Here is a 27,835-nt window from a genome sequence, read left to right as displayed (position 1 = left end):
TTATATACCGCCTTTTTAGACATGTGTCTATCTCTTCTAATAAGACAGAAGGGGAGTAATTTAGGAAAAAGGAGTTTTCTTATAAAAAGCATTAGAGAGGAGGTTTGGAAAATCAAGATAATGGCTTTGTTTAAATTTATACTAGATGAGGAAAGAGCATATTTACTCATACGTAAATATGCTAAATATTCTTTTAGATAACACTTTTTTCAAGTAAATATAAAGCAACAAAGACTTGTTGTTAGCATTCAGATATTACAAAACCATTTTTTTTAGAATAGAGATTTCGAACAAGCGAAGGAGAGTTCTGGTCTGTAAAGTATACAAACTGAGTAGGTAATAGGTAGTAAGTAGTAGGTAGTAAGTATTAAGTAGTAGGTAGTAGGCGTTTTGTACTTGCCGATTAAATTTTGCAATTGCCATTTTCTGGAAATTTTTGCGTATTAAATTTCACGAAGGTTTTAAGGTTTTCCGTAGTAATATTTTTTGTTCCCAAGCAGGTCCTCTTTCAAATCAAACAAAAAATTTTCGATTTCGATGATTTTTTAATTGCCGATGACGTCATTGATGATGTCATTTTTTGAGCTATTTTCCTTTATAGCTTCTCAAATATTGATTGTCAGGTATATGTTGTGATATTTTTTGGAATCCTGGATATATCTGGCATGAGCCTATTTGAGCTCGATTCACTTTATTCAGCCCTAGCAAAAGTGATGAGGTCACATGGGGACCAGCAAAATGGTCAAAATTTTTCTCACCACTCGTTTTTATGATCTTATAGACTTAATTTATCATTTAAAAAAGTTAGTTTGCTTTTAACAAGTCTGTGCACACGAAGAACAGTGTAGCTCTCACTAAATTGGGCATTTTCAAAAAGTGGAAATAACGAAAGAAAATTACTGATTTTGCTTGAAACACGACCTATTGGGTGTAAACATACTAAAAATAGTAACCAAGTGTAAGAAAATTTTTGCGATTTTCAGCCTATTTTTTGCGTGTATAATTTCGCAATTTTGTACTTTTGAAAAATTTATAAACGGTATTAAGTTTTGCAAAAACACGCGGAATTTAATACCATTCAAAGGTAGATCAAAAGAAGAACTACCAAATCTTAGAGTGCATACACTGACCTTTATATACCCTGGACCAAGCTTCTCAATCCCAGCCAAGCAAAATCTTTGATCAGAGTTTTTAGAAAATTGGTACCCCAATGGCGGCACTACTCGATAGCGGTGTAAATGCATCGAGAGCGCTAGGTCTACTTTTCCTCGAATTCTTTTGATGATGTAGCAGCGTTAGAAGTTAATTTTTAACATTGCAATGGCTTCTCCTCGGGTACCAATTCCAAAAAAACTCCAATCAAAGATGGCAGATATTGCTTGGTCCAGGGTTATATAAAGGTCAGTGGGTAAATAGTATAGCCAAAAACCCAAAAAAGTGAAACAGGGGGTTTGGCGAAAGCATTGATTCATTTAAAAGTTTACCTAAACAGACTATCAAAGCCGACAGTCTTTTTCTGTGTTTTCTTCGTTCGCTAAACCGAGGGTTTAGCCAGCAGTCGGCACCATTTGATTTTTTGTTTTGCTAAACCATTATTCTGACCAAGCACTACACCTTGTTTACGCTGGTTCACTAAGCGTGCGCATGCATAAGCCTTAAGCTTTACGTTTTTTTTTCAGCTAGGCTACGATTTTGAAATTCGTTACTGTGACTTCAGGCATTTAATATCAAAATGGTAGCAGAGTAGTGTTAGATCCTAGAAATCGAACTAGCAATGGAAGAGCTTCTTTGTTTATTTAAACAAACCCAAACCAGATCAATAAAATATATTTGGAATTATATTTTTGACATTAACAACTCTCTTTCAAACATTTTCTTTGTGTTTTACAGTACTTGAAGCTGACCTGTCAACGCTGACCTGTGACCCGTGACCTGTGACCTGTGACCTGCGTTTTACACTAACCGATTGTTTTTTAGATAAACGAGATTTTGGTACCCTGAATATCAGAGGTTAAGTTTATATATTAACCTCTGAAGACCAATAATAGAAATTTTATCCCGCATGTGTCAATTTAATCACCTTTTTCACCTATTTTGATCATTTAAACTCATTAAAGAGCTCATAAATCCTCAAAAACTCCATTAAAATATGGAAAATGTTAGACTCTATCAAAATTATGAAAATATTTCAGTTTGTGACGTCATTATCGGCACTTTTGAGGGTTTCAGGGGGGTAAAAAGTGCTATTTTTGTCGAATTTTCACCTATTTCGACCATAAAAACTTATGGAAGAGCTCATAGATGCTCAAAAACCCAAGAAAAAGTGGAAAACTCTAGACTTTATCAAAATCATGAAAAACTTCAGTTTGTGAGGTCATTATTGGCAATTTTTGGTGTTTCACGGGGTAAAGTTGATATTTTTTGTCAATTTTTCACCTGCTTTGACCATTTAATCCCATTGAAGAGCTCAAAAATGTTCATAAATTTTAAAAAACTTTGAGAAAAAAGTGGAAAAAGATGGACTTTATCAATATCATGGAAATCTTTCAGGTTGTGACGTCATCACAGACGATTTATAAGCATTTGAGCGGTAAAATTGCGTTTTCTCCATTTTTATTTTTTCATAAAAGTCATAAATTTAAGTCAAGTCATATAATATTTGCAATTAGAAGTGGCTTAAATTCGACGAATTCCAGGAGATAACAGTTTAAAAGGAATATAGTTTATGGCGCAATCGATGCCGATGATATTGTAGCGCGGGAATTCCAATATCACAAGCACTGTTTAGGGGATTTTTCTCGGAAACGGAAAAGCTAAGAACCAGAAAACTGAAATCTTTACAGCCGAATGTTCAAAATGTATAAAACAACTCAGAAGCTTAAGTCGTTCGTCAATCAGTCTATTTTGTTTGTATTTCGAAATCTGCTGAAAGGCCACAGAATATTTGTTCAAATTACAGGAAATCAAATGTGGATCTAAGTTTGTAATTTTAACCCGGTGATGCTCAAAAGCAGATTCAATAAAACTTAGAATACGTAGTCTCAATCGCTTTTATGTACCCTTCAAGGTTTGGGTAGGTTGCTCTATATGACGATATTTTCTAAAGTCTCAAATCATCATTTAAGGAAACTCAAGCAAGTGAGAATTGGGCAGTTACGAAATACTGACGATGAATAATTGGCACGTAAGTGTTTCGAGAAACTTTACAAGATATTCATGAACTGGCAGATTGTCGCTATCGTCATAAACTAAACCCGCTTGAAAATGGAGTATTGCATTTTTCAAGTTACCAGAACAAGTGTTAAGGTTGTACTGGGACAAATAATTGGACGGAGTCCGGTTTCATGACTGCTCCCACCTTGTTTGTAAGAGTTACACGCGACTCTCGCCCGACCAGTCAGATTGTTGACTGGTGAAAATAATCACCACGATATTGAAGTGTCAGGGAAGAGTATGGCGAACCCCTACATCAGTCCAACTATTTCTGTCATGTGTATTGAGGGATTACGACGTTAGTAAACGTCAGAAAGGTAATACATATACTCTGTCACGATTGGTAGAATCGTTTACCGTTAATCTTGTCGGGTGCATGTCACTAGTCCGACACTTTCTAGTCCGACAGTAAAATAGTCCGAATCTATAAAATAAATTTAAAATTTGGAAGTCTTTTTTTCCGACGTCACTTTTGTCCTAAAACGAAAGATTTTTATAAAAGATGTGCCTCCTCTTCCGCGATTAATATTACGTTTTATATATTTTGTTTTTTTTGACTCGTTGTCGGAAAAAATTGTTGTCGGAATACTGACGCATTCGTCAAACGTCGGACATTTTACTGACGACCTCCCATCTTGTCAACACCGTCAGTAGAGGAAAAGCATTCACAACATGACGGGTCGAAAGCACCGTAAGGATTATAAAATGGGACACTCAATAAGTTACACTAAAGTTTTTGACATCAAGGCCTCTTTAGCAGAGCACGTAGTTGAAAAAGCTGAAAATTTTAATGTCTTACTTTTGTTACCAGAAGAGGAAGAAACTATTGGGCCTTTTTTTAATAAATCACACATTTTTCTTGATTTTGGCGAGTTTAAGTGGCAACCGAATCTCAGTTCAGCCTTCCTAAAATCGAATTTTGTTCATATTTACCAAAGAAAACGCTAAAGTTAGCATTTTACCTAATTTTGAATTTTTATGGTAAAAAAACTGTTTTTTCTGTCGGATGTACGTGTACGTCCGACAGATATTTGAGCTTCAATAGCGAAATACTTGATAATATCTGTAAGCCAAATTTGATAGCACCAAAACTACTAAACGAAATCTTTCAGAAAATATATATTTTGAAAGGTAACACTTTTCCCTCGCTCCAGGATTCGAAAAACCAAAACCGGTACGTCCGACAGGGTACGTCCGACAGTCGACTCAAGTTTTTGATGAGCCATTAGACTTATTCATTAACAGAGAAGTTACCTCAATTCAAGTGTCGAAAGGCTAATTTTCATGGAAATACATCACTCTTGGGTTAATGTCTCTATCCATTTGGAGTGCAGGAAACCTCAAAGTTGGACAATAAAAAATCATATTTATCGATGTACGTCCGACAGACACATAAAAAAGCCATTAGAAAAAATCCAATTCAAAAATTTTTGACCCCCTGAAATGCTAAAAAAATGATAGTGGTGACGCCATAACCTGAACCTTTTATGATATTGATGAAGTCCAAAATCATTCACTTATTTGAAGACTTTTTGAGCTCCCTTCAATGGGTTAAAATGATCAAAATAGGTGAAATTGGGCAAAAATAGCAATTTTTACCCCGAGAAACCCTGGAGAGTCAAATTTTCAGCCAATAATGCCCGTCAAAACTGAAAAAGGATTTTTTCACAATTGTGAGGAATCAACGTTTTTTTTTAGGAGTTTTGAAACATTTGGAAGTTTTTCAAAGTTTAAATGTCAAAAGTCCAAAAAATAGGCAAAATTGTTTTTTGCCCGTTTTTGTTCAGCAAAACCCCCGGAATTTTTTTTTCGAAAAATTTTTTTTTTCAAATAGTTGTTCTACTTATTTTGAGTATTTCTGCAAAATTTCAAGTCATTTTCTTGGCTAGTTCAAAAGATATTGTCTAATGTTGTTGACAGGAAAACGGCTTCTCCATAGTAATTCCTTACCCTAGCGCTTTAGGACCCCCTACTTCAGACCCTCTGGAGACCAAAAGCCCCCTCTAAACGCTATTTACCTTTCGATTCCATAAACTAGAGATGTTAAGCAACACGAAAATCGTATTGTAATTTAGGACCCCCCTAGGTGGTGCTACCCCGCACTCAGGAGCTGGTCTATTTGCAGTTTAGTGAAACGTTTTTGAGTTTTTTGGTTTTGAACATTAAAAGGTATGCAACATTATATTTTCTTCAAAAAGGCCAACATTCTTGTTTTGTTAAAAAAATCAAAGGAGAAGTGCCAAAAAGCGTTTTGAACCCATTTTTTTATATGTATTAGCTATCGCATAGTGAAGAGTGCAATATGAGATTTATTTCTCGAGTTTTTCTTTATTTTCAATCTTTATTAGGCAAGTGAAAATAACGGTAAAAATAAAAGAACGAGAAAAATAAATCCATAATGCACAAGGCATTAGCATTATGTGATAACTGGTTTGTCGTAGAGTGGAAAATGCAGGTGTTTGAAGAAAATATATCAGTTTGTAGCTTGATTTACCTTAAGGGAAGAAATTTTCGCGAAATTAAATTCCGCAAAACACACAAAAATGGCTAAACTGCGAAATCAAATTCCGCGAAACAGGAATATTCTCACAATTAAAAAAATCACCCCTAAAATTGGTCTTTTCAGGGCAAAATAGGGCATTTCGTAGAAAAATAATTCCCTCAACCGCGAAATTAAATTCCGTGAAACTTTTCAAATCGGCTCATTCGCGAAATTAAATTCCGCAAAAATTTCTTCTCTACGTGTTTTATATAAGATATCAGTGCACACAACAAAGAAAAATTCGTCAATTTGTAGAAGCTGAAACTCTTTATTGTTCGATATATATGGTAATATTCAACATTATCCATTATGTTTGCGAGATATAGGGTTGAAATTTTTTGCATTTTTGTCTCTTTTCCAGTTCTTTTTTACTTCAATTTGAATTAGCGTTAAAATTGCTTACACTACAATGAATTCTAATGCTATTTTTAGGTATCACATCAATTGGGTAAGCGCTATTCTTTCTCGGTACCCTTATATTGTCCTCGATATTTTCTAAAAGATGAACGTGAACAAAATCTAAGGCGTTTCAGAGAAAAAGGAACTGGAGGAAGAGTTCTTCTTCCGTGTGGACTAATTTCTGGCAAGGAAAGATCTTTTATGTTTTCTTAACATGAAAGGCTGTTAAATGAAAAGTACAAATTGTTGCCAAAATTTACATTTTTCCGGTTACTGTTACAGAATTGTGCAACCTTAGTGCTATGGCAGGCTATGGTAGATTTTTATTCCTATTTTTTTTACTCCAAACCTGATTTTCTCTGAAACGCCATAGATTTTGTTGGAATAGTACCCAAGGTGGAAATTCGCGTCAACTGGGTACCACACTTTATAAACTAAGGTTAAGTAACTTTAGTAAAAGACAAGGTTTAGTTTACTTTGTTTCTTGACGACAGCCCATCCATCGCTGTAGCATTTAAAAGATCCTTTAACATCTGCTTCATTTGGACATGCTAACATAAACCATCCACATGAAAGACTGTGAATCAATGTGTAAGCTATCAAGAAATACTTGAACGACCTTAGTGCTTTGGTGTTGAACCCCAGCTGATCTTCGTAATGTCCTGTTGAAAAAAATAAAATATTGATACAGATTCCAATCTTATTGCATCTTTAGTCCAGGTCAAAAGATATTGAACTACTCTCGGGTACTTAATAGCCGTCCCCCCCCGCTAATTAATTTTTCGAAAATTTTCCACCCAGGACATTCTTATTCCAACCCCCCCGCTTATAAAATTTTTGGGAAAATGTTTTTGAAAGTTCCCTTTTTTGTCCTAATTCAGCTGTATTAGCCTCTTTTTCAAAAATTTTCCACCCCGGCTATTAGGTACCCGAGAGTATAGCTAAATAACATTCCATATCACAACACTGTTCTAAAAAAATTTCTACTTCTACTCTTCGAAAGCTGATTGGACAAAGTCATTTTAGAGAAAATAGAAAAGAAAGTCAAGAAGGAACTGGAAGGAACGAAGGAATATAGTCTGGCAGAAAAAAATGTGACCTTGAAAAAAATTCAGTGTTAACGTTCTTGTTACATAGTGTGCAGAAGGGTCCAGCCCCCAGCATTTTTCAGGGGGGGGTAAGGAAAATAACCCCAGGCTAAATTCTAGAAACATAGCCCCCACCTTCACAAGGCAAAATATCAAAGAAATTTTGCATGCAAATTCTTGATAAATTTTTTGTTCCACAGGCAAAAAAAATTTTCAAGGGGGGTGAAACCTTCCCCACAGCATATATTTTGAACATAATTTAAAATATCTTCAACCTATCAGCTCTGCCCCCAATTCTACTACACAACACTCAGCATACCCCCCTAGCAAGCTAGCCTCCAATATTTTCTGAAAAATACGGCCCCTAATCAAACAAAAATGGTTTAGCCCCCCCCCCCTAGCTAACTTAGGGTGCATTCTATGCGTTGGTACCGTTAGAAGCGGAATTTTATGAGGTTTAAGATAATCAGAGCCTTACGTTGAGGCCCTTGAGGAACATTTTTGGTGAAAAAAAACAACAGTAAGGGTTATTGAAGTCTCTTAAAGATATGATCGATTGAAAATTTGCTTAACTTCGTTGTTTTTTCCCTCTTAAAATGCTAAATCAGGCCCACTTAAGGGCTCTAAAGGTTAATTTTTGTCAAAATATTGGTTGATCTTCTCTAGCCAACTACTCTCGGGTACCTAATAGCCGTCCCCCCCCCCGCTAATTAATTTTTCGAAAATTTTCCACCCAGGACATTCTTATTCCAACCCCCCCGCTTATTAATTTTTGGGAAAATGTTTTTGAAAGTTCCTTTTTTTGTCTTAATTCTGCTGTATTAGCCTCCTTATCAAACATTTTCAACCCAGGACATTTTTATTTTATTCCAACCCCCCCCCCGCTTATTAAATTTTGAGATTTTTTCCAACCCCCCCTGCTTATTCCAACCCCCCCCCCCCCGGCTATAAGGTACCCGAGAGTAATCATTGGCATTAAGGGAACAACTGTAAAAAATTCCAGGTCATTTCCATCAACAGATGACATTTTACGACTGTTTCTTTATTTTTAAGTACAGACTATGTAAAAAAATGAGACTGACATCTGGCCTTTCCTACCATTCCAGGGCCTATATTTTCAAGAAAAGCCTCAACCTTTCACAGTTTGATGAATATTATTTTTAAATATAGACAGGTTACTTCAACTAAATGGGTTTAACAGTACTTAATTCCTATTCAAAAACTTTTTAGACTCATTCAGAAATCCTCTGAGATTTTTTGAGGCTATAAACTAGACCTACTAAGGAAGCCTTGCTGAAAGTTTCAAAAAGATTTGTTGTTGACGCAAAAAGATACACCATCTTGAATTTTGCTCCAGATTAATCAAAACACTTGGACTTAGAAATTTTGCGGTAAAGCGCAAATTATTGTCAAAGTAGGATTTCTGAATGAGTCTAAAAAGTTTTTGAATAGGAATTAAGTACTGTTAAACCCATTTAGTTGAAGTAGCCTGCTTATATTTAAGATTATTATTCACCAAACTGTGAAAGGTTGAGGCGTTTCCTGGAAATATGGGCTCTGGAATGGTAGGAAAGGCCAGATGCCAGTCTCATTTTTTTACATATTCTGTACTTAAAAATAAAGAAACAGTCATAAAATGTCATCTGTTGATGGAAATGACCTGAAATCTTTTTCAGTTGTTCCCCTAATGCCAATGATTAGTTGGCTAGAGAAGATCAAACCAATATTTTGACAAAAAATTCCTGTTAGAGCCCTTAAGTGGGCCTGATTTAGCATTTTACGAGGGAGAAAACAACGAAGTTAAGCTAATTTTCAATCGATCATATCTTTAAGAGACTTCAAAAGCCCATTGAGATTTTTTTGAGGCTATAAACTAGACCTACTAAGGAAGCCTTGCTGAAAATTTCAAAAAAATTTGGTGTTGCCTTAAAAAGATACGCCATCTTGAATTTTGCTCCAGGTCTGCCAAAATAGCAATTTTTTCGGTCATTTTTGACGGTTACGCAAAGATGGAAATCATGAAAATGCTATTTTTGTGGCCAAAACCCACCAGTAAACCACTCCAGGTCAAAAGTTTACTTCAAAAAAGTCCCAAGGACCATCAGCAGCCAGCTAAAAGTGCTTCCAAACCCAGATTACGCAACGTTTGAAGCCCTCTACAGGAGGTGCTAGAGATTTTCGGGGAAAATTTTGGAGACTCAATTTGATTTTTTCTGATTCCCTACAAAAAGTTCTTGAAATCCACTGTAAATCAGCTTTCTAATGTACTTGAATAAAAATTCATTGGCTTTCAAAATCTGCTCCCCACCAGAGTTCATGATTTTTAGGGGTCAATTTTCGCTTAGTAGCCCATCTTTGAGACGTTGTATCTTCAGAACTACTTGAGATATCAAGGTGAAATTTTCAGAGTCTTATTTTCTTGTGTGATAGATCATTTGGTCAAAATTTCATCAAAATCTAAGAGGGTGAGGTATCAGACTTTCTTTATTCTGAAGGTTTTTAAAAAAAATGGCTCTTAAATCATTCAGGCCCAGAAAACCTTTTAAGCTGTTTTTGGCCCAAATTTGCCCAAAATAATTAAAATTCCTTAAAAATCTGGCTCCGTCACATTTTTTGGGCATTGCCATTTTGCATCATTGTGCAAAAAATCAGAAAAAAATTATGAGTCAACATTGAGAAAAGCTATATTTTCTTATTTGGTTAAAGGGAATTTCCCCAAAATACGAATATCCGTCTTTTAAGGCGAATAAGAATTTCGCGGGAAAAACCACTTCAGCCATTCTTTAGAGAATCTTGCCCTCCATCTTTGTACAAAAAATCAGAAAAAAGTAATGACAGGATTTTACACAAAGTCCAAAAAACCCTATTTTTAGGTAGTTTTTGGCCCAAATTTACCAAATATATTTTTTTTCAAAAATCTGGCTCCGTCACATTTTAGGCATTGCCATTTTGCATCATTGTGCAAAAAATCAGAAAAAAATAATGAGTCAACTTTGAGAAAAGCTATATTTTCTTATTTGGTTAAAGGGAATTTCCCCAAAAAACGAAAATCCGTTTTTTAGGGCGAAAAAGAATTTTCCGGGAAAAACCACTTCAGCCATTCTTTAGAGAATCTTGCCCTCCATCTTTGTACAAAAAATCAGAAAAAAGTAATGACAGGATTTTGCAAAAAGTCCAAAAAACCCTATTTTTAGGCAGTTTTTGGCCCAAATTTGCCCAAATATATTTTTTTTCGAAAATCGGGATCCGACACATTTTAGGCATTGCCATTTTGCATCATTGTGCAAAAAATCAGAAAAAAATAATGAGTCAACATTGTTAAAAGCTATATTTTCTTATTTGGTTAAAGGGAATTTCCCCCAAAATACGAAAATCCGTTATTTAAGACGAATAAGAATTTTCCGGGAAAAACCACTTCAGCCATTCTTTAGAGAATCTTGCCCTTCATCTTTGTACAAAAAATCAGAAAAAAGTAATGACAGGATTTTACACAAAGTCCAAAAAACCCTATTTTTAGGTAGTTTTTGGCCCAAATTTGCCCAAATAAATTTTTTCTTAAAAATCGGGCTCCGTCACGTTCTGGGCATTGCCATTTTGCATCATTGTGCAAAAAATCAGAAAAAACTAATGAGCCAATCCTGAGAAAAGCTGGTAACAGACGGACGGACATGGGTTAATTTATAGAACCTTCACCGGGGCACCCGGAGGTAGGTCCAAAAATTGAAAAAATAGCTCACAAAGTCACGAAATCAAGCCTCACCGATATGAACCTTAAATACTCTGAAATCGCATCTTTAAACACCAACCACAAAACCAAATTAGAAAAACAGGAAAACGATATCGCACAACTAACAACAGTCACAAACTCTTACACAGAAACCATAGAAAATCTTAATAAACAAAATAAAGAACTAAACGACCGCCTCGAAACCCTGGAAGTAGAAAATCTAACTCTCACAAACAAACTCGAACAGTACGAAAAAGGATTACCACTCACCGAATTACTACCACTACTATACACTCTATTATCAACCGTACACAAACAAAAAATGGAAAACACTGAAATATACTCTCTAATTATAGACACCACAAAAAAATTAACCGGGAATGACCCAGCAAAGGACAAGGCACTAAAAACATCATTCGAAAAGCTAGGCATAGCAAGCAGAAAACCAAAAGTAACATTACCATCCACAACTGTCCACAAGCAGTAAACAAGCCAACCTTTCAGCACAGTATTTCACGGCAAGTCAAAAAAATAAAAATCAATAGAACTTCTCTCAAATAACCACAAGTATAAAAACAACACTAACAAGTGATACCTTTATGGACCTACCTGGTTATCAAACTAATCAAAGAACATTGAAACAATGAAACACATAAGACATAACTGGTCAAAATACAAAATAATAAAGAACAAGTAATACTTTAATGGACCTACCTATTTATAAAACGAATAATTAGAATTTAATGGAAGTAATGTATAATTTTAAATTTCGATTTATATATCTATTGGAACGGAGAAAGCAATTAAGAAACGCATCGATGTTTAACGGGACATTTCCAGTTCTAGCGGCCGGAAAAATTTCTTTTTCGAAAATTGGGCTCTGTCACATTTTGGGCATTGCCATTTTACATCATTGTGCAAAAAATCATGAAAATCTGTCGAGTATAAGTTGAAAAAATGAAGGAAAACCGTTTTACGCCGGTTTTCGGCTGTTCCGGCGATTTTTAAGGAGGATGATTTTTTTGGAAATCAAACGATGCTAAGTTTTGGGCATCATCATAAAGAACATGTTTCTGTAAAGAAACAATTAAATAAAATGAAAAAATGTGACGTTAATGTGAAAAAACGACGATTTCCGGCACATTTCCGGTTCTACAGACCGGCAAAAAAATTTTTTCGGCAAACGGTTTTCGACACCTTTTCGGCAGTACTAATGTGCATCTATGTGCAAAAAATCGCAAAAAACTAATGATAAAATCTCGAGAAAATCTCAAAAAACCGCTTTTTTCGGGACATTTCCGGTTCTACCGGCCGGAAAAAAATTTTTTTCGAAAATCGGGCTCCGTCACATTCGAGGGTTTATAGTAATGCACCTTTGTGCAAAAAATCAGAAAAATTGAATGAGCCAATCTCGAGAAAAGTTGGTAACTAACGAACGAACGAACTAACTAACTAACTAACTAACGAACACGGGTTAATTTATAGGACCTCCACCCCACCGGGGTAGGTCCAAAAATTAAAGCATATCTATTGGGAGAAACTATCAACACAATTGAAAAATACTTTTGAAAAAGAAATAAAAAATGCTATTAAACACTTTTCTTTATAAAAACAATCCACTATCAGAAAAATGCACAGCTTAATAAATAAGGTTTACAGAAAACTCAAACCATGATCTCAAATTACTCTAACATCTCTAACATAGCGAACACATTGAATATACATACAAACATCCGGCCACAGGCCAAGAAAGCACATTGGACATTGCAGTATGGGACCCAAATAAAATAACTCATTCAATAACAACGCAAAACATAGATGAAGTAGGCAGTGACCACACCCCGGTTTCCTTTCAAATAAAAATAAAAGACGAACTCGAAAAATCAAAAATAAACAGCAAAATCAAACAATATAATAAAGTTAACTGGGTTAATACAAATAACCTCCTTCTAAACAAATTCCAAAACCCTCCAAAAAATAAAAATGAAATTGACGAAAACATCTCTAGACTGGAAAAATACATCACAACAATTACTAAGGTTATCCCAGAAACATCAATAAACAGATCAAACCACGGCATAAACTCTCAAATTAGGAAAGACATCAAGGAAAAAAGAAAACTACAAAAAGAATACAAAAGAACCAGAAACCCCGTCACAAAAACCAAATTCAACAATCTAAACAAAAAAATCCAAAAAGACATAAGGCAATCTGAGTCAAGATTTACAAACAAAAACGTAGATCTTGGGAACTCCAAAAACTCCAAAGACTCATAGAAAGGTATTAATAACATCTTAGGAAAAAAAGAAAAATCATCCATCAAAAAAATCTACAATCCCACAACAAAAAAGGATACAACAAAAAAAGATGAGATAGCTGATCTATTCAGGAAAAGTCAGGAGGAGATATTCCAAGGTAACATAACAGCAGACATAGAACATGAAAACAACGCCAATACATGGTACAATGAAACAAACTTTACGAACATCTACTCTAGAACGGACCACTTTGAAACAGAAAAAATCTCAAAAATAATAAAAAACTCTCAAATAAAAAAGCTCCTGAAATAGACAGCATGCAAAATATAATTATAAAAAACCTTGAGCCAAGCCTATCACCCATTTTAAAAAATATTTTTGATTCATGTTATGAAATAGGATATTTTCCCGAACGTTGGAAGGAGGGAAAAGTGATCATGCTATATAAAAACAAAGGACCAAAAAATGACACAAAAAACTACAGACCGATAACTCTCCTCAACCAACTAGGCAAAATATTTGAAAAAACAATTGAAATAAAAATTAGAAAATGGGCAGAAGAAAACGAAAAAATCAATAAAGAACAATCAGGTTTTAGAGAAAAAAGATCCACAAACGACCAACTTTTTATAATCACTCAAAAAATTACAGAAGCCTTCAATCGAAGAAAAAGCGTAGACGCAATATTTATTGATTTCGAAAAATGCTTTGACAAAATATGGAAAAAAGGTCTTCAGTATAAACTTAATTCACTGAACATTTCAAATAAAAACCTCAACATCATAAACAGTTTCCTACACGATAGAAAAATCCATATACTGATTGAAAACGAAAAATCAAAAAGATTCTCCCTCAAGGCAGTTGCCTAAGTCCCCTACTCTTCATATTATTTGCAAGCGACATTCCTACAGATGAAAAAATACATTTCTCTCTCAATTCGCAGACGACCTAAGAAGAAATAGAAACTACTCAAAAAATCCAGCATTACAAAAACTTCTAGATGAAATAATCACATGGTGTGAAAAATGGAAATTAAAAATCAACTTTGGCAAAACAAAACATATCACATTTACAAAAAGTTCTGCAGAAATCGACAGACAATATACAATAAAAAACAAAAAAATCGACAAAGCAAACGAAATCTATTTTCTTGGACTTACATTTGACAAAAACCTTAACTTCAACACCCATATTGAAAACACCATCAACAGAACAACTAGATGCAGACACGTTATTCATAAATTTAACAATCTACAAAAAACATAAACATCTCGACAAAAAAGAAAATATACCTTTCACAACTCTAGAAAAAAATTGGTTCGCCAAAGCATCAAACGACGGAAAAAACATTATCAACCATATCAATTACAAATATTATCCGCTCTTTGACAAACATAAAACACCACATTTCATCATTAATAACCAATAAAAATCCTAAAAAAAGAATCGTGATATATGCACATACACCTATCTTGAACTCCACCTAAAAAATCAAAAAAAAACACAAAAAATCAAACAACTTAATTTCTCGAAAACCACAAGTCACAAAAATCATAAATATGTTTCCATCACCTGGATGAGTAAGTACAATTTATTTATAAATTACAAGAACCATTATCTAGATCCTTCACTGTCTAATCATTTCCATCCCTTTCTCCGTTTCAGTATATTGATATTTTTTAGGAAAAACACACAGATGTACGTTCGGTAAGCTGAAGCAAGACGACTAAACCAACCAAACAAAACGTGAACCAATCAAGGATGGAAAGAGACCAATCAACGTCTAAAGGCCATCACAAAAACACAAATCATCATCAATAATTGTAACATAGTAGTGTAGTTTTACCCATCTTATGATGGAGATAGAACTGTAAATTAGAAAGAGAATATAAGATATTATTATGGCAATGGATGTAAATTAAAGAATAATATTAAGAAGATAATGTGTTCGAAATACTTTAATCGTAGAAATTTTCGCGAGACTAATTTTAGCGTTTTAGCGAGTTTTCCCTGTTTTCGCTAAAATAAATCTTGCTAAAACACGCCGAATCGCTAGATCGCTAAAATTTATCCACGCAAAATTTCTGGTTATATTGCCTTGATACATTTTTATCAATAGAAAGGGTTTCAGTGCAAAAAAATGCTAGAAAACGAATTCAATCAATAATGTACTGTAATACGAGTATTCGCTAAAATTTATCCACGCAAAATTTTTTGAAATCGTGATTCGCTAAAATAAATCCAAAAAAAATCAAGATTTTCCTGGCTCGCTAATATACGCTAAAATTAGTCTTGCTAAAATTTCTACGATTAAAGTATTTCGAACACATTTTCAAAAAGCACCATAGAACTACGTGTATCCAACCAGGGGATATACGACACTATCTACACTGGAGCACTAAAAGATAACACCACACAACAATCTGAACAAGAAATGATGTCGTCGTTAAAACATACTCCAAGCCAAGATGCAATGTGTTTATCAAATGCAAGTTCACAGTATATTCTCTAGTCAGGGATAACAATCACAAATTCAAAGTGTCTTTAGTCAGGAAAACATTACAATCACACAAGTTTCAAAAGATTAGAAAATCCACGAAACCTCTGACTTCATGAATGCAAGAACCAAGCATTAAAGACATTGTTTTGGGGTCACTGGGTAAACAATCCCATATAACTTGTTCCAGAGGTGTTGCCCATTTAAGAGTTTGTATTACAAATATTTCTTGTACTGCCCATTTTCTCATCAATTCTTCAACTTGAACCAGTTTCACATCTCAATAGAATGTTAATATCATTTTGCGAATCATTTAATGTCCAAAGTTATTGGTATGTAGCGTTTTCTTCATGTCAAGCAAATGTCTCGAAAATCTTTAAAAATGGTTGGTTTGGTATGTAGGCAAGGTAATCCATCATGGATATCTTTTTGTAATCAATGATAAAAAACTTTTGAAATTACTGATTTACTGATGATTACAGGTGAAGTGTTAGCCTCACATTTCATGTAATTATTGGTCGGCAATTAGATGAAAATTGTATATTTTTGGTTCGTCAGAAAAGAGCAACAACTTCTAAAAAGCCAAGAGTGAATTTTTGTCTATCTTGTATTTTGATCTGAAAAAAGCTAATTATTCGTGTCTAGATTACTCAAAAACTAGTGTGACTTTTTTCGTGCCTTGCAATCCTTTGTGCCTTCGTGCCTTCATGCCTTTCGAAAAGAAGTTTGTGCCTTTGAAAAAATAGTTTGTGCCTTTTGGAAAAAAGTTCTTGCCTTTGAAATAAAAGTTTGTGCCTTTTGGAAAAAAGTTTGTGCCTTTAAAAAAAAAAGTTTGTGCCATTTATAAAAAGTTTGTGCCTTTCAAAAAAATTGTTTGTGCCTTCGATAAAAACAAGAGCAATATTTTTGAAATATCTGTTCTTTTTTTCCAGGGCCCGGTTGTTCAAAAGTGGATTAGCGGCCGATTAGCTTAATTTTTGATTAAATCTCGATTAGCGCCGATTAACACAGGACTGTCGGTTGTTTGAAAAAAATACGCGGATTAAGAAGCTTTTTCCTACAAAAAATATTAAGTCGCTGCATTGAAGTGAGAATTCGAACGAAAAAAAGATTTTCGAATGTTTTGAAAACATTCGAAAATCTCTAGCACCTCCTGTAGAATTCGAACGAAAAAAAGATTTTGGAATGTTTTGAAAACATTCAAAAATCTCTAGCACCTCCTGTAGAGGGCTTCAAACTTTCCATAATCTGGGTTTGGAAGCACTTTTAGCTGTCTGCTGATGGTCCTTGTGACTTTTTTGACCTGGAGTGGTTTACTGGTGGGTTTTGGCCACAAAAATAACATTTTCAGGATTTCTATTTTTGCGTAACCGTCAAAAATGGACCGAAAAAATTGCTATCTTGGCAGATCTGGAGTAAAATTCAAGATGGCGTATCTTGTTGTTAAGGCAACTACAATTTTTTTTGAATCCCCACAAAAGTTTATCCCATCAAAGTACTTCACTTACCAAAATAAGAGGTCAAGCTGTAGAGACGTAGAATTTTCAAGACTTTCAATGCACGTGCCACCTTCTTGAAATCTTCAGCAGCAGCATCAAAATATTCAATATAATCAAGAGGTAGTAAAAAGCATGAAATTACATCGATAATAAACCTGTTCTTGAAATATCTGTCCTTTATCTTTTCTTTATTTAAAACTACCGTTCCTTTATCAATGTAGCCAATATTAAACTTCAGAATAATGTTTAAAACAAAAAGGGCATCAAATGTGTGAAGCATTAACATTAGGCCATTCTGACTGGCTTGGAACGCTATTTGAAATGTCACAAGAATTGTTGTCAACAAGCAAGTTAATGCAATCAACCCTTCCCATAATTGGATATACCATGATCCTGGAGATACACAGTTCGCTTGCTTTTTTTTCAAAACTAACGTGGATATGTCATCCACCTTGGCCATTGTCAAATTTGAAGAAACCTTGATGTAGCCATCATTATGATATATATAAGTTTCAAATGATCTTGAACAGACATTGCAATGACTTCCTTCACTCTTCACTGTAAGAGTATCATTCGCTTTACTGTTGTTGTATATGAGGGGGGGTTCCGCTCATAATGCCGGTCCGGACTAGCCGTCGTGGGTCGGGTCGCCGACTTTCGAAGGTTGTCGTGGGTCGGGTCGCCGACTCTCGAGGGTTGTCGTGGGTCGGGGCGGCGTCCTTCGAGAGTCGTCGTCCGACCAGGAAGTCGTTGGGAGGGACATCGTGGGAGCCTCTCTTTCATTTTATTCGTCCTCAATTTAATCTAATTAATTAATATGGTCTTTAATAAAATATGGATCCACCGTCCTTCGAGAGTCGTCGTTGGTCCGCCGTCCCTCGAGAGTCGTCGTCGGTCCGCCGTCCCTCGAGAGTCGTCGTCGGTCCGCCGTCCTTCGAGAGCCGTCGTTGGTCCGCCGTCCTTCGAGAGTCGTCGTCGGTATGCCGTCCTTCGAGAGTCGTCGTTGGTCCGCCGTCCTTCGAGAGTCGCCGGGTTAAAAAGGAGGGATGTTTAATTTTTAGAGTTTTTATTATGAGTGGGGATTCGGCTATACTTTTAAGAATAGTTCCACACTTCCCCCGCTTTTATTCCAAACCCCCGTTTATTAGGTACCCGAGAGCGAGGGGCGTGCAAATCACTCGAAAGATGGTGTACGAGATTTCTGATTTACTTTTGATTTATGATTTATTTATGATTTATAAAATTGTGTACGAGATTTGTTTTAGTGATTTTCTCCTCGCTCGAGAGTAAGAGGGGATCAACCTCGTGCCCGTGTATCCCAGACTTTATTTACGTTACTTGTGGACGCCAGAGAATACCCTAGTGTTGGCTGATCGAGTTCCCCCTCTCATATATCTAGCACCATATAGTAAAGCATAAAAAAGCTGGTAATGCGAAGGGAACGAGGTTGAGAGGGGATCAGCCTTTTCAACGGCTCATCTGTAGCTTTTAGTTGTGTTCCTTAAAAGCTATACAACAAGCTGCCCCTTGTAAAAACGACTACCCATGTTGTCTATGTCATATGTATTTCCATATTTCCATATTTTATTTCCAAGACATATGACTATACCTAGTCATACCTAGTACTAGGTAATAATAGGTACAGAATCCTTTTATTACCAAATACTTTCTGTATTGAGTGAGGGAGGGCCTTAACAACATTCCAAAAGAAAAAAATATATATGTACTTTTACTTTTTCAGGGTAAAGACCCTTTTTCTTGATTTCAGACATGCAAATTAATAATAAGTAAAAAGTTTCTAATAAGCAATTGACAAGTAAGAATGAATGATCTCACTAATTTGAAAATGTCTTTCTCTGCTTGGCTTTCTGGAAAATAAACATTAGATAAACACTCTAAAAATGAAACGTCCCTCTTTTTTAACCCGGCGACTCTCGAAGGACGGCGGACCAACGACAACTCTCGAAGGACGGCGGACCGACGACGACTCTCGAGGGACGGCGGACCAACGACGACTCTCAAAGGACGGTGGACCAACGACGACTCTCGAAGGACGGCGGACCGACGACGACTCTCGAGGGACGGCAGACCGACGACGACTCTCGAGTGACGGCGGACCAACGACAACTCTCGAAGGACGGCGGACCAACAACGACTTTCGAAGGACGGCGAACCAACGACGACTCTCGAAGGACGGTGGACCCATATTTTAAAGACCAGACTAATTAATTAGATTAAATTGAGGACGAATAAAATGAAAGAGAGGCTCCCACGATGTGTGCTAAATTCATAATTTTCTTCAGTAAAATTCTACAGAGCTTTGAAAACCCTTTTTTGTCACAACTTTTTTCCAATCACATTTAATAAAAAGGCACACCCTGTTTATTATAAAACAGAAAAAAAGCTTTCCAAAAACTATAAACACTTTATATTAAATGTATTGCTAACCTTGCGAAAAATCACTTTTATGATTTTCAAATTTCCAACGTTACCCCCGTCTTGAGAATCACTTTCGATTTTGCACGGGCTTTTTGATCCTGCAGACGACCGACCAAGCAGCCAGCAGAGAGCAGAGCATACACAGAACACATCAACATCAAAATTGTTGACAATCCTGTTAAAATTCTTTAAAAAGACCATAGAATTGTAAAAGGTGAGTCTGTTAAATGATTTTCTTTCCATCATAAAGCTTTTATAAGAAATGAAAGTGTTACAGAGTCATTTTCTGCAACTTACCAGCCCTAAGAAAAGCTTCCCTTTTTATGCTTTTTATCAGGCCTTGAAGTGATGCTGAAACTTTACACTCCCCACTCTGTGACGCTGTGGTATAGTGGTCATTGACCTTGGTTGCTACGCAGGAAACTGAGGTTTGATTCCCACTCGCAGCGGCTCACTTGGCAAGTGAATGAACCTTTGCTCGGGTCAACCCATGCCAGGCCATGTGAGGGGGGCGTACGGGTTTGACGGTGTGACGGTATTAACCCTTTTTTCTGTCGGTGTTTCGGTGTTTGAGGAAAAAAGTGACGGTATTTCGGTGTCAAACATGCCATGCGGTGACAAAATAAGGATTTTTATAATTTTTTGCTATCGGTGTGGACGGCAATCCAAGAAATATGCGTCGGTATTTTGGTGTCTGTGACCCCCGTACGCCCCCCTCTGTGAGGGGGAATTGGGTACTGTGATATCGGGTAACTTGCATCGACAGTGGAGGCAAACATGCATAGCCCTCAAATGAATGACCTGCTGTCTGGTCATTAAAATGCAAAGTTAAATCAAAACAAAAATGGTAGAGTAGAGCTGCGTAGTTCATTTGTTTTGAAATTTTGCTGCTTTGATTGGTCATTCATTTGATGGCTAGGCAAGTTTCCCTCAACTGATGCATGCAAGTTACCCGACTTCACGGTAGTCAGTTCAAGGTGCTGACAGGGCGCTAATTGAAAGCGTCTATAGTTGCGAAAATGGGCCTTAAAAGCCTCATGCGACTCAACCAAATAGATAGATAGAGATAGACTCCCTTGGCCTTTGGTTATTTGCTGCATCAATCCTTCACTTTAGTCACTCCAATAGATCTTTTCAATAATGCCTCAACCATCTTAAACTAAGCAAATTGTTGGCGGTCTCACTCTACAACCGATACTTTTGGCTGGCTAAAGTTGCAATCAATATTGGAATGAATAAACTATAACTATGATAATACTGGGATATCTTGAATCATGGGCAAAATAGCAACAACTGCTAACAGCCAATGAGAGATAAGCAAGTTCTTTTGGATAGACTTAGGTATAAAATGCTAGGAATGGTTGCTATCTTGCCCATCATTAAAGATTAGATGTATTATTAATACCAACAATCACGAAAAATTTGAACGTGCATGTAGTTTTCACCTCCCTGTCCAAAATACCTAGAGTGAAAACGCTTTAAGTAAGGTTAATCTAATCTATTTTGAAGACCGTTCCAAAAAAAGTTTGTTTACATTCACTCAACTTTAGTTAAGTAAAGTTTTTACATGCATGTTCAACGTTTTCTTGAATTGCCAGTTTACATTACGTTAGCATTATTTAAGTAGTATTGATAGCGAGGGTATCAGAGTGGGATTGCCTGGAAGACTTTTGCTTGTGGATACACAGCTAGCACTGGTGACATAATCCAACAAAACTTCAGCACTGTTCTGTGCGCTTTAAAATCTGTGACAGAGTAGCTATAGTGCTACAGGATTTTCATCATTTGATTTGTCATTACTGCAATTACAGTATTTTGGATTATGTTGCGTCACAGTGTTTTAATAGGAACTGTACAAACCAAATCTACTGTCAATAAATGTCTGAAAGTCAAATACCATAGTTTTTGAAATTTTCTTTCTTTTCTTTTTATACCTATTCAGGATTCCATATTCAAGATGTTGACGTGTATGTGTACCTGTATGAGAATATTATGAGCAAGAACAATAACTTCGAAATTTTAGAGAATTGTATGGCTTGATTATGGATTCCTGGACTTTCGATCAAAGTATCAAAGATTCCTACTCAGAACTGAATTATGACTGTTATGTAAAAACTTTTACCCAGACCACGTTGGATATGTAGTCAAGTTGAAGTTGTACGTTGTTTGATAAACATATTATGTATGGTCACCAGAATAAGATAAATTGGTCTTGATTTAACTGATACAGACTGCTTATATGTCATTCCTTGTTTTAAGTCTTATGACACAATAAGAATGGAAAGAGTAGTACTATTTATGATTGATAATACTAGACCATGATTACAAAATGCTTTATCAAGACAAGAATACAAAAATAACAAATTTTTGGAGACTAACTTTTAAATGAAGAATTTTGAAAAATATTTGAAGAATTTTGACGAATATTTAACTTGGGGGATGACTGGAAAAATTAAGCATAGTCAGGAATAGCAGGAATCTTAATTTAGCAATTGAAAAATATCTTTGGCCAAAAATTGTGATTAACAAGCAATAAAGCCTGTATTTGAGGCCTGACACAGCACAAGTTTGGGAATACATTACTAATAAATTTTATTTTTTCAACACAATTCCCTCCTTTAAGATATTTTTGTAACTTTGAGGATATCTCGAGTATTGGTCAAATTTCATCCAAAAATATTTAAATGCCTTCTCTGGTTATAATTTTGAAAAAATTCGGTCCCTCGTCGTCGTTCTATGGTTTTTATGTGGTGCTTAAAAATCTTTACATTCTATGGCAGAATAATTTGTGTTTGCCTATTCGAGGGAAGAAATCACCCAGCCAACCCAGAAATTTGAAGCTGAATTATCTCAACCCGGGTGAGAAATTGAAATAAAAGATGTATACCCCGGTTTTACAGAACTTGGCCTACTCTAGTCAAAAAGCACACTTGCATAAGGAATCCCGAAAAACTTTACAGTGTCCCAAAAATGCATACACGTTTTTTTATATAAGAACAAACTATATAAGAACATAAGGCTTCGATGGCCAAAATGCTAAGAACAAGTTAAGAACATTTTAGGCTTCTTAGGGCACTAAAACACCCAATTTCTTAGAAAATATGACAAAAACACTCAAGAATTAGCAAAAATAAGAACATGTTAGGCTCGATGTTAGGAACATTTTGAGGCTTAAAGCTGTAAAAGTTAAGAACATTCCAAGGCTTCAAAAATTTTTGATGTTCTTATAGAAAAAAGAAAGAAAAACGTGTACGCTTACTAGGTCTGTAGATCTGAACAGTCTGGGTAATATCCCTTAAAACATAACCCGAAACCCACGTTGAAGAAGGGAGACTAATAATCCAAGTGGATAATTGCCACCGAGCGGAGCGCAGCGGAGCATAGGTGGCTTAATAGTTTCGCGATTAGTGAGAGGCGGGTTAAAATTTTTCGCTGTTTTTTTTTTTTTGTTTTGTCGTCTTTCAGTTTCCGTATGTTTCACATTCCGTAGTTTATCCGGGCAATACTTTTGGGGCGCAAATTATGGCGTGGGTGTTTGGCTGCGGGCGTACTACGGTCAATATTCTAAAGGTGGACTCACTCACAAAGATAAAAAACAGCGCTTTTCTTAATAATTAAAATACGCTAATGTAAGAAGTGTAACCAAGCTTTTGTAAACATATTCATCGTGAAAACTTTTTAATGGCTGCTTCATTGCACCACATGCTTTTTAACTTTTGAAATTTGCTGCTGCTGTATAGATTTTTATCATGTTTTCTGGTCTTTTGTAGAGTATTTAAAGAGGTTTATTATTATTCGTTTACTACTAAGTATTTTATGTTTGTGTAGTTAGTGAATGCACCAATAAATTGATAATGCTCAGTAAGTAGTACAAAAAGAGTTAATTTTCCACAACATCAACAACAACACTACTAATAGCAACACATAGCCCTCTTCTTCACTAAAACTACAAAAAACATAGGTATGATCTTTTTTCTCTTTTTTCACCAGATAGTTATGTGTTAAATGTTAACCAGTTGTGACAAACAGTCAGTTTTAGAAAGTATTTTCACGTATTTCCTAGAAATCATGCCAATTGAAATTCAGCAATCATTTTTTTGCCAGTAATCAAACTGTTGAACTATTCAACAAAATCAAACGATAGCTGTTCGATCACCGTGCCTGATTTGATTAGTTTGATTATATAAGTTTGATGACGACAGTTTTTTATCTGATGAAGTTTGATTGGTATTCACCAGACGGTGTCAATCGAACAACTTCGAACAAAAATCGCAATCGAACGTAATCGAACGCGATCGAATAATTGCGATTCGATTGTCGAACGTAATCGAATCTCAATCGAATGGCCGATTCCTGGGTAATATTCGATTGCGTTCGAGTAAGGTTAGATTATGGTTCGATTGATTGTTGACTATGTTCGATTGGTTCGATTGATTGTCAATTACATTGGATTAATCTTCGATATCGTTCGATTACGAATATGCACGATGAGTTTGATTGCGATTAAATTAAATTTGATCAATCTGTTAGAGCTTCTTAGCGTGGGCGGCCGAGCGCTTAAGTACCATACTAAAGCGAATAAAATCTAATACAATTGAATCAATCGAACGTAATCGAATACAATCGAACGTAATCGAAGCAATCGAACAGCAAATCCTGGGTAATATTCGATTGCGATTCGATTGCGTTCGACAATCGAATTGCAATCATTCGATTTCGTTCAATTGCGTTCGATTGATTCGGCGTTCGATTCGTTCGATTGACACCGTCTGGTATTCAATGAGTTTTGTTTAAGAAAAAGTTCCAGCTTTTCCTCCCCGATCCCGATGCCAGCCCAGGCGATGTCAACCGAACGTTATCAAACCGATTTTCGTTATCGAACCATAAAATGTCATCGAACGAAATCGAACGGTTAGGTTAGGTGTGTTTGATCGAACAGTAATCGAACTTTACCAGAAAATCTTTAGTTTGATTATTAAAGTTTGATTACCTATATTGCAGTTCGATCAAGTTCAATCAATGTTTTTGTAGCTCAAATGGTTTTTTTTTTAGAAAAAAAGAAAATCTTCACATTTATATCTTCATGTAACCAAACGTATTGTCTTATAAGTGACACTGTTAAAGAAAGTTAATCTCCCATTATTACAGAACTTTTTTTTCATCATAAAATCGACTTCTCTAAAATAAAAATAGGGTTCTTCCGTCTAGAAATAAAAGGATAAAAATAAGTAAATAAATAAATAATAGTAATAATATTTAAACATATTATTTGAAAGGTGGCAGTTAGTGTAAGCTATATCTAGTTTTACTTCAAAATGCCAATTTTCATTTTTTCAATAAGATTCGTCCCATTGAATCTTTATTTCCACCGGGGCACTGTGATAGGGGAGTGGTTAACTATTCAATCAGACACTATTGAGACCTTTTTTAACGAAAATTGGAAATAGACAACAAGAAAATAGACAACATAACAAAATCGTTTTCTTAGCTTTGTTTAAGGGAGAAGAATATGAATGTAATATAAAAAATAAACTACAAATATAATCTCATTACTTCTTCTTTTCATTCGCCCTCTCATTGTTGAACCATGTACAAATCTAGTGAGAAAAAATAATTTTAGTGGATATTCTTTTTACTTTTAATCGATCAAAGAAATTCACGTGGATTAATTTTAGCGAGTAGAAATAATAGCGCGATTTATTTAAGTTTATGTTTATGTTTTAAAAACTGAAAAAGTGAAAATTTCGTCAAATCGCTAAAATTAACAAAATTAGTTTCCGCTAAAAATTCTTCGATTGGTTAACTATTTTGATTGTGTTCTTGTAAAGAAACAACATTAGCCTCCATTAAATAATACTAACAAAGTGTTGTAAGAAATTCCGCAAATGAAAATTGAGACACACTCTTTTATCATTTACACGTTTTTTTTTATAAGAACAAACTATATAAGAACATAAGGCTTCGATGGCCAAAATGCTAAGAACAAGTTAATTAAAAAAGTTAAGAACATTCCAAGGCTTCAAAAGTTTTGGATGTTCTTATAAAAAAACGTGTATTCGAAAAGTAAGAACAAATAGGAATTTGAATAACCCACCACACTTATTAAAATTTGATAAAAATTATCCCACGCCATACCTGTTTCACCGTCAAGTTGATGGTATTGCATAAAATTTTTGCACCGTCGCCATCAATGTACTTGTTTTCGGCGTAAACGGCTTTCAAAGCACTCAACTGGGCCGCCGAATGCTTCGAAATGACCGTCTTAGGAGAGCTGCTCAGTTTTCGTTGTGAACATTTCTCTGAATTTAAACAGGAAATAATATCACATTAATACTGGAACATTCATAGCGGATTATTCATAAATATATTGTTCATTAACGGAAAACTATTATCAAAATCTTTTTCAAGTCAAATCAACCTGAATCAACCAACATTTTGATTTTTTATTTATGAAGGTTGCCAACTTCGGCTTTTATTTTACAGTTACAAGTTATATAAATTTAAAATTTTTACACATTATGTTTTTATCAACTTGCTGTATTTTAATTTAGTTTGTCCATTTTTACACCGTGTAAGTATGATGCAAAGTACCAAAATGATAAATTTCATTATTTTCTATCTTCAAAGTTTTTCCCGCGTGTGACGCCTGCAGAATATTCGTGTTCTGTTATGAGATTACTGCAATGGATATGACGCTGAGTCCAGTGAAGTAGACTAGGAGCATTTGACGAGGTCGCCATTTTTTAAGAAAAACACTAAAAATCCAATTCACAAAAAAACTACTTGGAGCACTTGGAGTTTAAAAATGAGAAACATCTATATCATCAATATCAATACCAGCAGCATATTTGCAATACCGTATTGCAAATAAAAACATTGCTTTATCCTGTTCTTACCTTCCAAAAACAACTAAAATCTACCGGACTGTTTTACAGTCCACCTAAGCAAGTCTATAAAAAAGCTTTAAGTGGACCCCGCGGGCTAGCGGCCGCACGCTCCGGCGGCCAGGTGCTTGGTTCGATGGCCGGAGGTTCAGTTCGACGGCCGGATGCTCGGTACGGCGGCCTGATGCTCGGTTCGACGGCCGGCTGCTCGTTTCGGTTAAACGGCCGGCCGAATGGTTCGTGTGACGGCCGGACGGTCATCCTGGATGCCTTATCGTTTCACCGATTTTGAGCCCGACCCCCTCCCCCCTGATAGGTAAAGCTCTAAAGGAGCGGACCCACAGATTTCTGTGAAGCCCGAAGGGCTAAATCTCGTGCTTCAAGCTCTTCCAAGCAAGAAATTACCTGCTCCAGATGTGAATTTCGCTATCGACACGCTTTGCTCTAAAGGTACGATGCGAAATATACATCTGTGGACATTGGCCATACCGCTTTGAAAGTTTTACAACAAGGTGCTCGTTGTAAAAACGGCGCCCCATTTGAGCCATTTCTCACCCGCCAAATCTATCAAAAATAATCTACCCATAATCCTTTGCAGCAAAATCAAAACAAATTTTGAAGCGGTTTTTCTGTCGCTAGTTTCCAGGATGTTTTGAACGCGGTCTCGCATGAATCCGTCCAACCAAGTCGTCAGATTGTTTGTTTTCGCCCATCCCTTTAGAGCTTCGGCGTGGTGGGCAGAAAACAATTACAATCTGTTCTCAGGTTAAGCAAGAAAAAGTGAGTACATATCGGAAAAAGTATTTCTGCTATTGTTTCCGAAAATTGGCTAAGCTTCTCATTGGTCAAGCGCTGAAATTCTATTATAATGTCACGTGACTTAGATAGGATTTCCTATCTAACTTCGACACAATTTTCAGCAAAAGCTAGAGATCTAGCCCTTCGGGCTTTACACATCGTTGAGCGGACCATCCATTGAACATGAATGGGACATGAATCCAAAAAAGAAGATTGGGGAATAGAACTTATCGAAGCTTATCGAAGGATAATCGAAACTAATTCAAGGATAATCGAAACTAATCGAAGGATAATCGAAACTAATCGAGTGATAATCGAAGCTAATCGAAGCCCAATCAAATTTATCGAATTAATCGAATTTTCCAAGGTTTTTTTTATCTCAATTAGTTCGATTAGGCTTCGATTATTTCGACTAATCGAAATATAATGGCTTCGATTAGCTTCGATTAGTTTCGATTAATTCGATAGATTACGCCTGGTCACAAAAAGTT

General features: G+C 35.7%; 1 protein-coding gene and 1 long non-coding RNA gene across 2 annotated transcripts; both read right to left on the bottom strand.

The window, feature by feature from the left end:
- Positions 1-6,079: 6,079 nt before the first annotated feature.
- LOC136804157 (potassium voltage-gated channel subfamily H member 5-like) lies at positions 6,080-17,784 on the bottom strand. The gene is made up of 2 exons (XM_067060891.1): positions 17,233-17,784; positions 6,080-6,816 (listed from the first exon to the last, which is right to left on the bottom strand). Exons 1-2 carry the CDS (start codon positions 17,681-17,683, stop codon positions 6,605-6,607), a joined length of 663 nt encoding a protein of 220 aa, XP_066916992.1. The 5' UTR covers positions 17,684-17,784; the 3' UTR covers positions 6,080-6,604.
- A 7,354-nt stretch (positions 17,785-25,138) lies between these two features.
- Positions 25,139-26,052, bottom strand: LOC136804153 (uncharacterized). The gene is made up of 2 exons (XR_010846250.1): positions 25,798-26,052; positions 25,139-25,259 (listed from the first exon to the last, which is right to left on the bottom strand). It is a non-coding gene; the product is annotated as an uncharacterized lncRNA (long non-coding RNA).
- Positions 26,053-27,835: the final 1,783 nt, after the last annotated feature.

The sequence above is a fragment of the Clytia hemisphaerica genome, unplaced genomic scaffold (genome assembly GCF_902728285.1).
Source record: "Clytia hemisphaerica strain Z4C2 unplaced genomic scaffold, Clytia hemisphaerica genome assembly, whole genome shotgun sequence".
NCBI lineage: Eukaryota > Metazoa > Cnidaria > Hydrozoa > Leptothecata > Clytiidae > Clytia > Clytia hemisphaerica.
This window is presented reverse-complemented; position numbering and strand designations above follow the sequence as displayed.

Excerpts from the sequence above, each read along its gene's own strand:
- LOC136804157 (XM_067060891.1), bottom strand. The coding sequence starts at position 17,683 with ATGGCCAAGGTGGATGACATATCCACGTTAGTTTTGAAAAAAAAGCAA. Across the intron at positions 6,817-17,232 it reads CAGCTTGACCTCTTATTTTG|GACATTACGAAGATCAGCTG; the intron begins GTAAGTGAAGTA and ends TTTTTTCAACAG.